The 16,451-nt window shown below is 52.4% G+C and overlaps 1 protein-coding gene across 1 annotated transcript; it reads left to right on the forward strand.

Moving 5' to 3' along the window:
• Window positions 1-14,817: 14,817 nt before the first annotated feature.
• POU3F3 (POU class 3 homeobox 3) lies at window positions 14,818-16,134 on the forward strand. Its single transcript, XM_013954050.2, has one exon. It carries the CDS (start codon window positions 14,818-14,820, stop codon window positions 16,132-16,134), a length of 1,317 nt encoding a protein of 438 aa, XP_013809504.2.
• Window positions 16,135-16,451: the final 317 nt, after the last annotated feature.

Genomic DNA, 16,451 nt, shown 5'->3' on the forward strand with positions numbered 1-16,451 from the left:
GTTCATTTCATCTTATTAATCAGCTACTTTAAAATGTTTTCCTTTCAGTGCAGTAGAAAAATAAAACGTGTTCTCTTTTTGTCATTTCCCAGATTAAATTCGTATGCCATAATGACTATATTTCATGTGCAAAATAACTGTATGCTTATGTACCTGACTTTACTTCTTTAGTGAATTGCTTCGTTTGTAAAATGTTGCATATAAAACTGGAATCTAAAATTAATTGCTTGTTTTTTTTCTTGATATGAAGCATTGCTTAAGTTCATAGCAATTTTAAATATGATACATTTAAAATATTAATTTTTCCCATATATTATTCAATGACTTTCGGGTTTCATCTCAAGTTAGTGGCACTTTATATTTCAAAGGAAGAACTGTTTCTTTTTTTCAGTACTAATGTTCTATTAATTCACTTTGTAATATCACTCTAGTTCAGACAAATGAAATTGCACTAAATGGCTTATGCCAAGAATCATGCTAAAGTTGTTGACATTATATAAAATTCCATTTTCCATTACTATTTTATGTTTTTGTTTCAGTATCATCTTTTTGAAGTATAATTCATAGCCCTGTTTAGTTAATGTTAGAAGGACAAACATATGCATAAATATTTTTGTGCTGAGATGGGGGCGTATGTGGATATTTACAGTAAAGTCTAAAACTGAAGTGACTCTTACAAAAAATTAAATGCAAACTCGCAGTGAACTACCTTTACAGTTTTTTCTTTATGAACATTTTTATTTTCTGTAGTTTTCTCTTTCAACACGTTTCATCACACACACACATATATACATGCATATGCACACACATATACAGTTGTGAAAAATATATTTGTGTGTATGTAGATATATTTGCAATACCTCATAAGCATATAATGCAATGAATGCTATTCCTGCATTCATTTTATATATATAAATAAAATTAATTATATATATATATAAGTAAAATATGTGAAGGTATTCCTTAAAGGAGCTAGAAAGGCCTAAATGTAGACAGATTCTTCATCACATCCAAAGAACTGCAAGAATGCTGGATACAAAACAGAATCTTTTTATACGACCACATACCTTTTATATTCTTTGCATAAAGTCCACATGGCTACATAAATACTTTCAGAGATAATGACAGAAATTATTCCTGGACAGGCTGAAAATCTTGAATGAGTAAAACAGTATATAATCCTATGAATGTCTTTCAGGAGTGAAATAATTACAAAGTGCTGGAGCAAGAATATCAAACAGCAGTAAAATCACCTGTAAATAAATGTAAGACGCTATAAATATACCTTAGTATTTGTGTAGTCGACTGTCTCTGACTGTCATCAAAATCAAATGTTCAGGAGTTAGGAATCCAACTCCAAGGAAGGCAGACTAATACACTTATATTAATATAAAATCCGTACTTTAAACTTTATGTTTGCAACATTGCTAATGATGTAGTTTCCTTTTTTAATGTCTGATTTTGTTCCCTTTGCAATTTAGAAAATAAGATTTTTTCTTAAAATTTGATCCAGCTCTTTTAAAAAATGCAAAATAACTGATGCAAATCCCTGTCATTTGTGAGCACAATGAAATTACATGGAGACGAGTGAACAACAGGAGTGTCCTGATCATAAACAGGAGAGAATGCCCTGTTCCTACGCGTTCTTCAAATGCCAGGATTTTGAAATCTGAATTAGACCTCAAATGCAAATTAACCTCCGAAATAGGGGGGGGGGAAAAATCACAGAGACATACCAAGTCAAATGCTCCTTTTTCTGCCTATCTCGTCCACAATGTTAAAATAGGCTAAACAAAACAAGTGCACATCAAGATAGAGCCAATTAAGGGAGAGAAAGCGGCGAGGGGAGGAAGCCACCTTACTGAACACATGGGGAGTGGGAGCGCATTATCCCACGATGATACATACCTACCTTGTGAGTGTGTTCAAAGGAAGACAACTGGGGTAAAACGCAACTGGCTTTGGGTTTTGTGATCCGGTTGCACCCAGGATGCGGGCCGGGGGAGAAGGGTCTGATGAAGGGGGGGGGGGGGGGGGAAGGAGGGAGAGAGGGGGGAAAAAAATCAAATGGGGATGCCAAACGGAATGCAAATTATTATTTTGGGTTTCGGGGGGGGGGCGGTTAGGAAAAGGGTGGGAGGAAAAGAGGCATCGCCAGCCGAGGAGTAATAAACAGGTGCGCGCCCGTGCGCACCGCACACGCGGCGGAGGGGACAAGCGCGGCGCGGGGGAGAGAGGAGGGCAGGGGAGCCCCGTCGGGGGGCGCCGCCGCCGCCGCTGCGCTGGGCGCGGAGCGGCGCGGAGCGGGGCCGCCGCTGCGCTGTGTCGGCGGCGAGCAGGGGCGGGCGGGGCGCGGGGGCTGCCCGCTCCCCGGGTGTGTGTGTGGTGTGTGTGTGTGCGTGCGTGTGTGCGTGCGCGGGTGCGGGGCCGCCCCCCTCTCCCTCACTGCCTCCATCGCCCCCCCCCGGTGCCCCCAGCCCGGCCCGCACTGGCCCCCTCCCCCGGGCTGCCTCACCGCTCCCGGCGGCTCCCCGCTTGGAAATGGAGACCGGCAACTCGCACCAGGGCTCGCCAGCATCCCACGGTCCTGAGGAAGGAGTTTGGGGCGGCGGAGGGGGGGAGGGCGGGGGAGCGCAGTGAGGGGGGGTGTTTGAGAGTGACGGTGAGGCGAAGAGGAGGAGGAAGGAGGAAGGCTGGGAAGAAGGGGGGGGGGGGGGGAGAGACAGAGCTCCTGAAATGGAGCCAGCCCAAACGGGAGAGGATGCTGGAGCAGGGGCTGCGTCATTTCGGGGCTGGGGGGGGGGGGGGGGGCTCAATTCCCCCCCCTCACCTCCCCCGCCTGCAGGCGGGTGCAGCTCCCTGCCAGGCAGGGCAGCCTCCCCGCGGCTGCCCCACGCAAGCCCCCGGGGCCGGGGAAGGGCAGGAAAGCCCCACGCGGGGCATGGGATCAGCCGCCTGGGGTCTGCCTAGCGGTGCCGGGCGCAGGGGACGCGTGTGCGGCCGCCCCCGAGCCCGGCGCGGCCGCAGGGCAGGACCGGCCGCGCGTGGGAGCCCCGGCGGGGCGGGCTCCCACGGCGGGACGGGGGCGAAGGTGTCCCGCGGCCGGGCGGGCTCCCCGGACGGCGAGGGAGGGCAGGGTAGGAGGAATGATCGGCATTTATCGCTGCAGGGGAAGCTCGCAGCCTTTCAAAGGGTTTCAGCTGGGTGAGTGCGAATGCCTTCTGCCCCTTTCACATTTTGAAGGGCGTCGGTCTTTTAGGGGGAAGAGGAGGGGGAAAGCAATTTTTTTTTTCTTAGTGCTGGACAGTAGGTCTCTTTGAGCCTACTGTAATGTCCTACAGCTGCAACTATAAACAAACTTTCCTTCTGCAGAGAGGAAGTAGCTGAGACTGAGACTGAAGTTAGCAAGTTGCCAGCAGCCACCCCAGGCCTTCGCTGACCCCAGACGAGGCCTGGTGCAGAGGGGCTGTGGGTGCAGCACGCTGCACTTCCAAGGCAAAATAACCAGCCTGAGAAACTCTTCCCTTCTTTCACCTATGCCCTCTTGGTCCCACGCAGGTTTCCTCTGAAACTCATCCCCTCCTGGCTCTCTAAACTCAGCTTCAAGCATTCAGGTCCATGCATGTTTTGTATTTCCCCACCACCCACATGATGTTAGCATTAAAAAGCAAAGTTGTTCCTAGAGGGGATCCCAGGCGCTGTCACGGTGGCCCATGGTGAGCACCAGTAAAAAGGAGAGAAAACAAAGTCCCCAGACAAGGTTATAGTACCAGTACTGGCACATAACCATGTACGTGACCTTGTCCCAGCCTTGTACAACACCTGCCACAGCAAAGGTGGGCTATCCCATGTCCTTATAATATCAACCATGGTCATTATTATGTGCATTCAGCTTTTAGCTTATTCTGTGACTCCATACGTGTGTGCATGGGTTTATAAACACACACACACACACACACATATATTCAATAGCGGTGAGCCCGTTAAACTGGACAGTGATTTCTCTACTACTGAAACATGTATAATACACACATACAGTGATGATACCTAAGGTGTTTGGGGATGGGGATGCATAATATTTTATAAATTTGAAGTTTTTATCAGGCAGAGCAGATTACTTTAAGCGTTCAATTTCTCAGCGATCCAATTTTATTAGGATTTACTATCATTTGTGCTGAGCATCCCTGGGGAAATAATGCTTTGATTAATGTAATCCTGGGCTGGGATCCACCACATGCCCCTCTCCCAAGAGAAGGGCCCTGTTTGACAAACAAAAACAGAGCAGCAACTATTGCAATCTGCACTCACCTTTAGAAAGCACAGACACACAGACATGCACACAAAATATAACCACCTCCTCCCCCTACCCCAAAGACAATAGCAGTATTTCAAAACAATGTGCACTCTTATTCATTTGCACACAATGCCTCTGATTCAGTGTGGGCTGTACAGTCCAGCCCTCATCTGCACGGAGCCAGCCCAGAAAGGATACTGCTCTGTTCCCCACTGAGAAGCTGAAGCATCCCTGGGAAGCTCAATGCCTCTCTGTATTTCAGGCTCTCCTTGGTCTCCCAACATTTCTGCCTCTTTGTTTCCCACTGCAGGCCTTGCTGCAAACTGATTTCAAGTCTGCTCGTTCAATCCACCAAAGCCAGGGGCCCGAGAAGCTTTGTTACTGCGAGAGGCTCGGTGGCCCGTACCTGAAGGTATCTACCTCTCCACCCGGGGGCCCGGTAAGTGAATTACAACCAGGCACTCCGTTCAGTCAAGAAAGGGAAAAGGGAGTGGGGGACCCAGGAAACAGCCTGAAACATAAAGTGTTGTTACATAAATTTTTAAATGAAAGAAAAGAAACTATTCCTCCCCCTCTGGGAGTTGTGGTTTGTTTTTTTTTTTTTTTTAAATCAGCTTTGTTCCACCCCCACCCCCCTCTCTGGTTGTGTCAAAGACTGGCAGGAACAATAGCGTTTAAACAGGTCTGGAGGAATAAACATAACAAGATCAGAGATCAACACGCTTTCCCTTTCTTTACACCACTAGGTGAACTGGCCGGTGTATCCCCCTCCCTCCTCCTCCTCTTCCTCCCCTCTACCCCCAAAACGAAGCCCCTCATCGGCAGCTGCAATGGTAGTTCAGTGTTTTATTTTCTCTCCCGCCACGGCAATGTAGGTCCCGCTGCGCCTGAGGAGGACATCCAGTGACAAAGGAGGCCCCTGACTGCACTTTGGCCACTTTATTCAAAGTCTGGATTAATAAAACCAGGAGAAGGAGGAGGGGAGGGAGCTGCAGCCCGGAGATGAGGAGGGATGCGATTTGCATCGGGGTTTTCAATAAGATGCTCCTCTCTCGCTCGTGTTTACCCAGTGACCCCAATACGGTGACTCAGCGATTACAGTGCACTGGGTGTCTGCTGGGGGGGGGGGGGGAGTTTTTCCCCCCTTCCTCCTTCTTTTCTTTCCTGATGAAAAACGATGCAATTACATTTCTGCATGCTGATCTGAGAGTTCAAATAACAAGCCTTAAACGCGTTATCAGGCGCTTGTTAAAGGAGGAAGGGGGGAGGAAAGAGAAGAGGGGGAAAAATCTAGACGTACGTGTGTGTGTGTGTGCGTGCCTGCATGTGTGTGTGTGTATACATATATATGTATATACATATAGACGTATATATGGATGCATAGATATTTAAATGAAAGACTGCTAGATCGGCTGTTGTTCGGCCTGAATCCGTGCACCGAGACGGATGAGGGATGAGGCTCGGTTCAAAACAACAACAACCACCACAAAACAGAAGGGAGAAGAAGAGGCGCAAATCACTCCGGGGGAAAAGTTCCTCAGGCGCGGTGGCTCCATTTTCGCAGCGCAACCTGACTTTCCCATCCGGCCTTGATCCGCTTTCCCCGCTCCCCCCCCCGACATCAATTCCCGTTTCACGTCTGCACTGCCGGCGGTGTCCCTCCCGCCGGGCACGCCGACGGGGCGGGCGCGCGCCGGGGCGCTGGGCGCGGCGGCGGCTCGCTCCGCGCCCGCGGAAGCGGCGCGGGGCGGCGGGAGCGCGGCGCGCTCCCCGCCAGGCTTCAGCCGCTGCCTCGTGTGCCCCCCCCCCCCCCGCCCCCGGCTCCCGCGGGCGGCAGGACGTTTCTGAAGAAGTCGGATCGCGGGGCTGGATTTAGAGAGGGGAGGAGGGAATAAACGCGAGGACATGATGAATAGTGTTAACTTTTGACTGTAGGAGTCATGATAGAGTTGAATGAAGCTGCGGGGAAATATGTCATTTAATCCCAGGGCTACTGAAGTCCCTTTTATCAAACATCGTGATGCTGGAATTATACCGCTGTAAAAGCGGCTGAGTGCTTAAAAGTATCCAACATCAGGAAAATACAGAGATTGGAGGAACCGATGCAGAATGAACACGCGTACAAACTAACCACACGACCATGAAAACCCCAAGTGAATTAAATAAATATAAATATATATGCATTTAAAAAATGCACAGTAAAACTGTAGCTGCTGCATTCGCGAGGGGAGAACAGACAGCGTGTGCATGTTTGTGTGCAATGCCAAAAAGAGCAGCCTTAAGGTTGACCTGCTGCAATCTGCACTGAGCTCCTCAGACAATAGACAAGTTCAAATGTCAAAAAATCTAATAATAAAAAAACAGAGCTGCCAAACTGCACGAACTGTTTTCTGGTGTACCACAATTATTCACCCTCTTACCCACTAAGAGACTGCCAGCCCTTATGGACGTAAAAGAAAATCTATGTAATGCATATGGATCTTTTTTTTTTTCACATGTGAAACGCTATTGAGATGGCAAGCACGCAAATCAGAATGATATGTCTAATAAAAGCGGGGCTAAGGTTTTCACAGTCTTTTTAAAAGACTCTAACTTGTAAATCCCCTTTTTATGTTGCTACATGCACATTATTCTTATAAATAAAAATCTACATGTTCAAGGAGCTGGACTGTAACTATATATCCCTATGATTTTAACGTCGGTGGGAACATTAGGTTTCTATCATATGTAATGTGTCTACGTTGAGCTCAAGTCAACAGATAGATTGTTCCATTCATTTGGCAACTTTCATTACAGTACGTGTGAGGTGAACCCTAAGCACAACACGTTGGGTAATATCAGAATTATGCAGCTGGGAAAGAAAAGACCTCTATTTTAAACCTATCTTGCATGTGCAGTTCTGTATTATTGTTCTAATTTATTACAGAACCCGAAATGCTTTGTTATGCTTAAAGCAATAAATAAGGTTGAGAGTGAAGCCTTCATAATAAAAGGTATGGATAAATGATCAGCCTGCCTATTATGTTTATCGTTATTATTGTAAGCCTTTAAAAGTAATATGTATATTTTCCTATTTTCTCCAGATTGGTTAGTGTAATATTCCTAGTGCAGCTATCAACATGGTCATAAGAACTATGAACTACAGTATGGGTAAGCTTGAAAAACAGAGCAAATCACGTTAGCCAAGAATGCTACATATCTGGAACCCAGTCAACTTAACGTTTTCAGCTGACTGCTGTATTATGCAGGAATATGTTTTACATATAGCATACTGTATATGGAATATGTCTTTATGTTTAACATTTTAATTTGTAGACGCTAATTAGGCAGTTGGTCTCCACGGTTATGTTAGTAGATACCTAATCATTTCCCACTATAAGTAAATGAATACTAAATACAGTAAACATCCACTTTATTTTCCCTACCTCCGTGACAATATCGTTTATACATCCATTTTACAAAGGCGTCCATTCGGACAAAAAAGACATTTATTAAGAGAGAGAAAAAAAATGTTCTGTGTAGTACTGTTACAATTATCGTGCCACTTCAGGCATAAATCTGATAATCATATCCGAATGGTATTTTTTCAAAGGCAGCAAGGAAAGTAAGTTCTTGCCGAATTAACTTGTTGCTTGCGTTAGCGTTAGCTTTTCTATTCGCTTTTATTCCCCGCGAAGTCTGCTGCAAATAGCTAACGCAGGTATAAGACAGAGGAGCTGGACTACTCTTATTTTGTTTAAAATATAATGCGAGTTACATTTGGAGGCCGGGGAGGGGAGGAGAAGGCAGAGGAAATCTGGGGGTGAATACACTGCTTCACAAAACCGGGATACTGAACATTGCTGGACTCTTTAAGTGAAAAAACGCACGCTCAGATGTGAGGGCAATGTTTGCTAAACTACGGCAAATCTACACTAAGTGACCACGTTTCTGACGAGAATTGCACTCTGGAAATGTGTTTTGCTAGTCTGGAAATTGCTATTGCTTATTTCGCCAAATGCAGTAGGTGGAAAGTTTTGTTCATGTAAATATCTCAACCATTTTCCCCACACGGTCAATACGCATTGAGCTTTGACTCCTTTTTCCAAACGAAGACCCACGAACATTTTAGATTAAAAGGAGAGAAAAGACTGTATTCCTGTAGGTCACTTTCTCTCCTTGCTTACTTTTTTTTTTTTTTTTTTTTGGCGTTAGCTTTTTAAGCAGGGAGAGTTCATCTTGCCAGGGTCTATCATATTTATGGGCTGTGTGATTTCCAGGGCTCCAATTGGTCTTTCCTTTATGGAGGCAAGGAATAAAACTTTCCCAGTCGCACGGAAACTGCTGGGGCTCCAGCGCGGGGGAACAAAGTGGCTTCAAGCCCCTGCCGGGGCCGCGGCGCTGCGGCCCCGCCGCCGCTTTTGGCCCCCCCGAGGGCTCCCGGGGGCTTCCCCGTACAGGTGCTTTAGCTGATGCCACAGTCCCTGTCTGGCTGTGCCCAGCCCGTACAGACCGGCAGGCCGGGGGGAGAAAAAGCAGCCGTGCTTACCAGTAATATCACTTAAAAAAAAAAAAAAAAGTAAATTCCTCCCTCGTATCCCTCCTGCAACCGCCTAGGAAGGGAAATGGCTAAAAGAAGTGGGCGCCTGGGCTTACGGGCTGGGACTGCGCGTGTTTGCAGAGGGACAGAAAGCTGATCCTCAGCTAAGTTATCGTCGCCGTCGATGTTGGGTTTAGTTTAGTTGAACGCCTGCAAGTGTCCCGGACGGCGACAACTTCTGCCCGGATCGCGCCCGGTGTGGGCAGGGCGGGGACGTGGGGGCGAGCCTGGCGCTGGCTTTGCCAGTCGCTCTCGCAGATAGAGAAGTCAGTGAGGGGAGGGAGTGGCCAGCTTGCTTTAAAAAAAAAAAAAAACCTACTACTTTTCCAGGTTTAATACGGCAATTAAATATTAAATGATCTAAAAAACCCCGAGTCGTTTTATTGCATCTCCAGAGGCTTAATTGCCTTATTCGGACAAAAAGCCGTGTGGCACCTTAGGTTACCCTGCACCGTCGTGCCCGTGCCTGTGTTTGATTAGCTGATTCCACTCCCGTGCAGGCCTCGGGTCCGTTGGCGGCTTTACACCGCCTGGGAAACTTTTGGGGAGGCCTTTGAGCCCCCCCGGCCCGCCCCTCTCCGAGTTTCGGGGCTCTCCCCCCCCAGCCCGGGTCCCTGCCCCCCGTCTGCCCCACGGGGGTGCAGAGCCCGGGTGCCGGCGGGGCAGGGGGCGGCCGAGCCCGGGGGCGGCCCGCTCCGCGCGCCGCGCCGCTCCGCTCCGCTCCGCTCCGCACCGCCCCGCGCCGTCCGCGCCGTCCCCGCCGCGCCGCCAAGGGCGCCGCGGCGCCCCCTGCCGCCCGCCCGCGCCCCAGCGGCGCGCTCCCAAAGTTTATTCTGTTCAGCAAGCCGTGGCGTATAAAATTAACGACAGCCAATACAATTAGCTTATATGTTTCAACTGTAAAAGTCTACAACAAAATAAAGCTAGTTTTAGTGAAGCTAAGAAGCTCTGGTTTGGCTCCGTTCTCTTTGGCTGAACTAGGGTCCTTTTATCTAAAGCCCAGTGCACAAACATATAGCTTAATGTGACTAGTGTTCTTCCTTTTATTTCTTTCTCTATGGCAACCAATATGTTCTGCTCAGAAATGTTCCCCCATCAAGGAAACAAATGATCTTGAGGGAGCAGCTCTATACGGCATCTGTTCCAATGGAGCACACAGAGTTAACCCCAGTCAAAAGAGACGCTGGGCACGTCAACAAGAAGTGGAAAATGAGCGACTCTTCTCCCCCCAAATTGAAACCTATACCTCCCTAGTTTTACAAGCCATTTTATTGATTTTACTATCGACCGTTTTCAAAGAAGTAACTAATTCTAGGAAATTACAATGATCACGAGCTATCGTGTGTCCAAAAGAGCAGCAGCAGCAGAGGGAAAAAAAAATATGCAAATAACACAGCAAAATTAAAATAAATGAAAGTCATGTAATGGGATATTTAAGCCTCGGTAAAGTTTTCAGGAGCGGTATCTGGCCTACTAATTTCATCCTACATTATTTATCACATTATTTATCGCACTGACCCAAACGCTATAAAAGAGTTTCAGACCATTAGCCTATACCTCTCAGTTAGACGGAATTCAGAGAAAGTGAACCCAGAGACAAGAAAGACTATCAGGAAAGAGAAACAAAGTGAAATCTGGTCTGTAATCCTCAAGCCCCAACCTCCTTTGAGAATAAAATGAAGGGATGTCCTGGTTAGTTTTGATTGATTATACTCTTTCTGATGGACTTTCACTACAGAGCTCTAGATGTTGTGCTTAACCGTCTGTTCCCTAGTTACAGTATTAACCCTCTGCGTGCACCGCCGCTCCGCACCTTCCACTGGCTCCCCCCGCGCCGGTCCCTTCCCCACCGGCGGTGCCAGCAGGTGCCCGGGTCACCCCGGCGCGGCGCGGCCCCGGCCCCGGCCCCTCTCCACCCGCTGCACCCGCCGTGCCCCCTCCCCGCCGGCCGGGCGTCCCTCCTGAAGAAGCGCTTGAACAGTCCGCAGCTCTGCCTCTGCCCTCCTTTAAAAATCTGTAATATTTTCGAGAGCTTTCCTTTTTCCTCTCCCACCGCCCCCCCCCCGCCGCCACGAGTCCTAGTGTTACAATAATTAACAGTGCCCAGAAAAGTGAAGTAGTAACCAGAAAGACTTCCCAGCACTGAAGAATCGCTCTGCTGCCTTGAGCTTTGGAATGAATCCATGCTTTTTTATGTAATATTTCACTAAGGTGTTTTTTGTTGCTGGTGGGATTTTTTTTCCTTTTCCTTTCCCTTTTTTTAAGCTTGTTTCCTTCCAGACAGATGCCATGGGTTTCCCTGTCTTGTCCTAAGCTTTTGAAAACATATATTCAGAAGACTTTAAACAAAACAAAAGTAGATTAAAAAATGTAAAACACTTACCGATCATACTTCCAGGATTTAGAGATTTTTTTTTAATTTTTGATTTTAATAAGGTGACAGGGGGGAAAAATCATGTTCTCAACTCCAGCGAAACGATCCATGTTAAGATTTTCCTTTGCACTGACTCCACTAAGCCCCGCTCTCCACTAGTCTATTATTTTCACCAAAATATATGAAAATTTATGCAAATGAAAATCAGCACTAACTGTTCTCCCCTTGTTATACTTTGGATTTTTTTCCAGACAAAACAATCACACTCTGCAAGGGAGGGGGTGGGAAGAGTTGGGGAACTAAGTTTTTTTTTTTTTTTTTTTAATAAAAGACATTACTTCAGCTCCGGCTTTATTTTTTGTTGTTGCTGTTATGAGGGTATACATTTTTTTTATTTGGGGGGGATTTCTTCCCCCCCTTCCTTTTTTTTATTAAGAAAGTAGATCTGTTTGCAGAGGCGCTATCACGTTTCATCAGGCCACCTGAGACGGCTTTTGAAAGCGTGTACTGTGAAATTCATAGCAGTAATTTAGACAAAATCCTCACTGTATATTAATGAAAGACGGCCCCATGGCACCGTTCCTATCCTCCCCATTCAGTGTAAACAAAACCACGAGACTCACTCGATTTTTGAGCCTGATCCAAGCAAAATCGGCTGGAAAGGAAAACATGGGGTTCTGGCACTGACTATTCAAACGTCTGCACCTGGAGATCTCAGATTTATTCAATGAAATCTGTGTTAGATCTTTTATATATAAAAAAGAAACCTTTGGAGGACGCATGGGAACAAAATAAATCGTTATGTTTAGGGTTTAGTTACCGTTGCCCCTCAGATCTGTATACTTCGCATTAATGGTTTTTCTAAACCTACCTAAGATGGTATCTTTTTACCGTGCGAGCCAGAGCTGGACAGAGTCCTAAACAAACCCTGCCAGGCTGCAGGCAGCGCTCGGAGCCCGCCAGCGCTGCCCGCGGGCCCCGGCCACGCCGTCCGCGCCGCGTCCCGGGCCGAAGCGGCTCGCCCGCAGCGGCGGGCAGCGGGTCGCGCAGGCGGAGGCGGCCGCGGCGCTCCGCGTTTTAACGCGAGCATCGTGCCTTTCTCTCCTCGCGGGCACACGCACCGCCTGAGCGGCACATCACGGCAACGCGTGCGAGGCGGCGCGCGTGGACGGCGCGCCACGGACGCGATCATTAGCAGCGCCGTGTCCCCTGAATGTCCGAATTGTGTTATTTCGCTGGAAATCCCTGAGGAGTGTTCAATTTGCCCTTGTTTTTGTTGCCACTTTCTCTTTTTTCTTGGTTCACTGAGGTTGCCTGTGTGCAGCATTTCCGCTTGGTCGCATCTCTCCCTCTCTCTCCCTCGCCTTCCCCCGCCCCCCTTAACTCTTTCCGCTGGACGAGAAATAATAAAACGTTTCATGCGATGGGGCCGGCTTCCTGCGAGAGACCACAGCTCGTCGCAGGGCAAACACAGCTCCCGGCTCCCCTCCGCCTCCCCCGCCGACGGGGCGGCCCCGGCGGCGCTGCGCGGCGCTGCGCTGGGGCGGGCGGTGCCGGCCGGGCTCCCGGCGCGGCGGCGGCGGCGGCTGCTGGCGGCGAGGGGCCCGGGCGCCCCCGGCCCCCGGTGTGCGGGGAGGGCAGACAAAGGGAGGACGGGGCGGGCGGGGGGGGACGGGGACCGGCCATTGCCGCTCCGGGGGCTGGGAGCCTCCGGGGCAAAGCGACGGAGGAGGGGTGGCGGGGAGGAAACTCCGGGGTGTGCAGGCGGGGAGGGGGAAGGAGGGGACGGGGGACGGAGGGGGGGTGCAATGAAATAAGAAGTGCGATCTCCACCCCCTCCCATTTGGGCGTTATTGTTGTTATTACTGTTATTCCCCCCTCCCCCCCCGCGCCCCCCCGCCGCTCGCCCCTTGCCCAAGTGGCGGCGCGCCGGGATAACTCCGAGATTTATGCGCCGGGCGTGAAGAGTTAAGACGTGAGGGGAGGAGGGACGGGACGGAGGAGGGAGGGGGGAGGGGGGAGGGAGGAGGGCGCGTTCCATCTCCGACGCCACTCTGCCTAAATTAAAAAGCAGCCAATCGGAACGGCCGGAAGGGGGGCCGCGCGGCGGGAGCCGGCGGCCGCGGCGCTGCCCGTCACGCCGCGGGCAGCCAATGGGCGGCGGCGGCGGCGCGCGGCTTCCTCGTGGCGGGGCCGGGGTGGTGGCGGTGCGCGGCGGCGGCGGCGGGCAGACGGCGGCCGGCCCCGCGCAGCGAGGGAGGGCGGGACGGCGCGGGCGCGGGCGCGGGCGCGGACGCGGACGCGGGCACGGCCCGGGCGCGGGAGGCGGGGAGAGCCGAGCGGCGGGACTCCGGCACCGCCAGTGCGCACTGCGAGCCCGGCAGCCCAACTTCCCCGCTGGAGTGAGTGTATAAAGGATACCATATATGCACACACACATACACACACCTCGCCAACCAAGGCACTCCTCCTCCACCTCCTCCCTCAACCAACTGCTGGAATTAAAATAAAAAGCAAAACAAACACCAAAAAAAAGAGAGAGGGAGAGCGAGAGCGGGAGAGAGAGAGAGAGAAAAACAATTCGCGAGGTAACGAGAAATTTCAACTTTTTGCTTTTTTTTTTTTTCTCCTGACTTTTTTTTTCCAACCGCCTAAAGGAAAGGTAGGGAGAAAAAATGTCTTATCCAGACTGTGACTCTAGCAAGAAGGCTCCGACAGGACTCTTGTTTCAAAGGGGACAAAGTGCTCCAGCAACAGCACAACTTTGAGAAATGCATCATCACCACCATCACCACCATCATCATCACGGGAAGTTTTCTTAGGACATCAACAAAACTTGCAAATAAAAGAGCAAAAGGAGACCGAGGAGCCGAGGAGAGAGAAAGAGAGAGAGAGAGAAAAGGAAAATATACCCCCACACAAAGCCTTAAAGGACGAAGAAAAGGAAAAGTTTCGCTCTGAGAGGGGAAGGCTGTGAGGTGGAGATGTACTCCTAGGGGAGCGGAGGGGAGAAGGACCGGGGGCTTTTTGATCCTCCCCCCTCTTTTTCGCTTTTTAGCCTTTGTTTGGTTTCCTCCCTGCGAGCAGCAAACTCGGGCAAGAAGAAGGCGGAGGAAGGAACGAAAAATATATGTATTAATTTTTTTTTCTTCTTGCAAAAAGAAAAAAAAAGAAGAAAAAGGAAGGAAAAGCGGGCGCGGACGATCGGCGGAGAGCCCGGCCGCGGAGCGCAGCGCAGCGCAGCGGAGGCAGGAGGCGCGGAGCGGAGCGCGCCGCGGAGCGCTAGCAGGTGAAGCCCGCGCCCGGCGCCCGGCGGCGAGGCTGGGAAGGCGGCGGCGGCGGCGGCGGCGCGGGCGGCGGCGGCAGCGGCCCCGGCAGCGGCGGCGGCAGCGGCCCCGGCCCCGGCCCCGGCGGCGGCAGCGGCCCCGGCAGCGGCCCCGGCAGCGCCGGGCGCGGGCGCTCGCGGCGGCCCCGGCCCCGGCGGCCCCGGCGGCCCCGGCCCCGGCGGCCCCGGCCCCGGCGGCGGCCCCGGCGGCGCGGCGGGGGCGGGCGGCGGGCGGCGGGCGCGGGATGGCCGCGGCCACCTCCAACCCCTACCTCCCCGGCAACGGCATCCTCTCGGCCGGCTCCATCGTGCACTCGGACTCGGGCGGCGGCGGCGGCGGCGGCGGCGGCGGCATGCAGCCCGGCAGCGTGGCCGTCACCTCGGTGGCGGGCGGCTACCGCGGCGACCCGGCGGCCAAGATGGTCCAGAGCGACTTCATGCCGGGCGCCATGGCCGCCAGCAACGGCGGCCATATGCTGAGCCATGCCCACCAGTGGGTGACAGCCCTGCCCCACGCCGCCGCCGCCGCCGCCGCCGCCGCCGCCGCCGCCGCCGAGGCCGGCTCGCCCTGGTCCGGCAGCCCCGTGGGCATGACGGGCAGCCCGCAGCAGCCGCCGCCGCCGCCCGACGTCAAGGGCAGCGGCGGGCGCGACGACCTGCACTCGGGCACGGCGCTGCACCACCGGCCGCCCCACCTGGGCCCCCCGCACCAGGGGCACCCGGCGGCCTGGGGCGCCACCACGGCCGCCCACCTGCCCTCCATGGCCGGCGGGCAGCAGCAGCAGCAGTCGCTCATCTACTCGCAGCCCGGGGGCTTCACGGTGAACGGCATGCTGAGCCCCCCCCCCGGCGGGCAGAGCCTGGTGCACCCGGGGCTGGTGCGCGGCGACACGCCGGAGCTGGGCGAGCACCCCGGCCACCACCACCACCACCACCACCAGCACCCGCACCACCCGCCGCACCACGGCGCCGTCAACAGCCACGACCCGCACTCGGACGAGGACACGCCGACCTCCGACGACCTGGAGCAGTTCGCCAAGCAGTTCAAGCAGCGGCGGATAAAGCTGGGCTTCACCCAGGCCGACGTGGGCTTGGCCCTGGGCACCCTCTACGGCAACGTCTTCTCGCAGACCACCATCTGCCGCTTCGAGGCCCTGCAGCTCAGCTTCAAGAACATGTGCAAGCTGAAGCCTTTGTTGAACAAGTGGCTGGAGGAAGCCGACTCCTCCACGGGCAGCCCCACCAGCATCGACAAGATCGCCGCCCAGGGCAGGAAGAGGAAGAAGAGGACCTCTATCGAGGTGAGTGTCAAGGGGGCCTTGGAGAGCCACTTTCTGAAATGCCCCAAGCCCTCCGCCCAGGAGATTACGAACCTAGCGGACAGCCTGCAGCTGGAGAAGGAGGTGGTCAGGGTTTGGTTTTGCAATCGGAGGCAGAAAGAGAAAAGGATGACCCCCCCGGGGATCCAGCAGCAGACCCCCGACGATGTCTACTCCCAGGTCGGCACCGTGAACTCCGACACGCCGCCCCCTCACCACGGACTGCAGACGAGCGTGCAGTGAGAGGCGCGGCAGCAGGGGGGCAGCGGGGCCAGCGGGGCCGGCACCGCCGCCGGCACCGGCACCGGCACCGGCACCGGCACCGCCGCGCACACGCTTGCGCTCACACGCACCCTCACACACATGCACACACACACACACGTACACACACACACACACACACGTACACGTACACACGAGATTCAGGCTCGTTCAGACTGCTTGTGTTTATATATATATGGATAGACGCGTGCATCTATATATATATAAGAGCGATACCGATAGGGAGCGGTGGAGAAGGGCGATCCGAGCGATAGCGTTTAATACTGTGTTGGGGAAAC

This window comes from Apteryx mantelli, chromosome 1 (genome assembly GCF_036417845.1).
Source record: "Apteryx mantelli isolate bAptMan1 chromosome 1, bAptMan1.hap1, whole genome shotgun sequence".
NCBI classification, from domain to species: domain Eukaryota; kingdom Metazoa; phylum Chordata; class Aves; order Apterygiformes; family Apterygidae; genus Apteryx; species Apteryx mantelli.

Bases quoted from the DNA above. Each gene is read 5' to 3' on its own strand.
- POU3F3 (XM_013954050.2), top strand. From the start codon at position 14,818: ATGGCCGCGGCCACCTCCAACCCCTACCTCCCCGGCAACGGCATCCTC.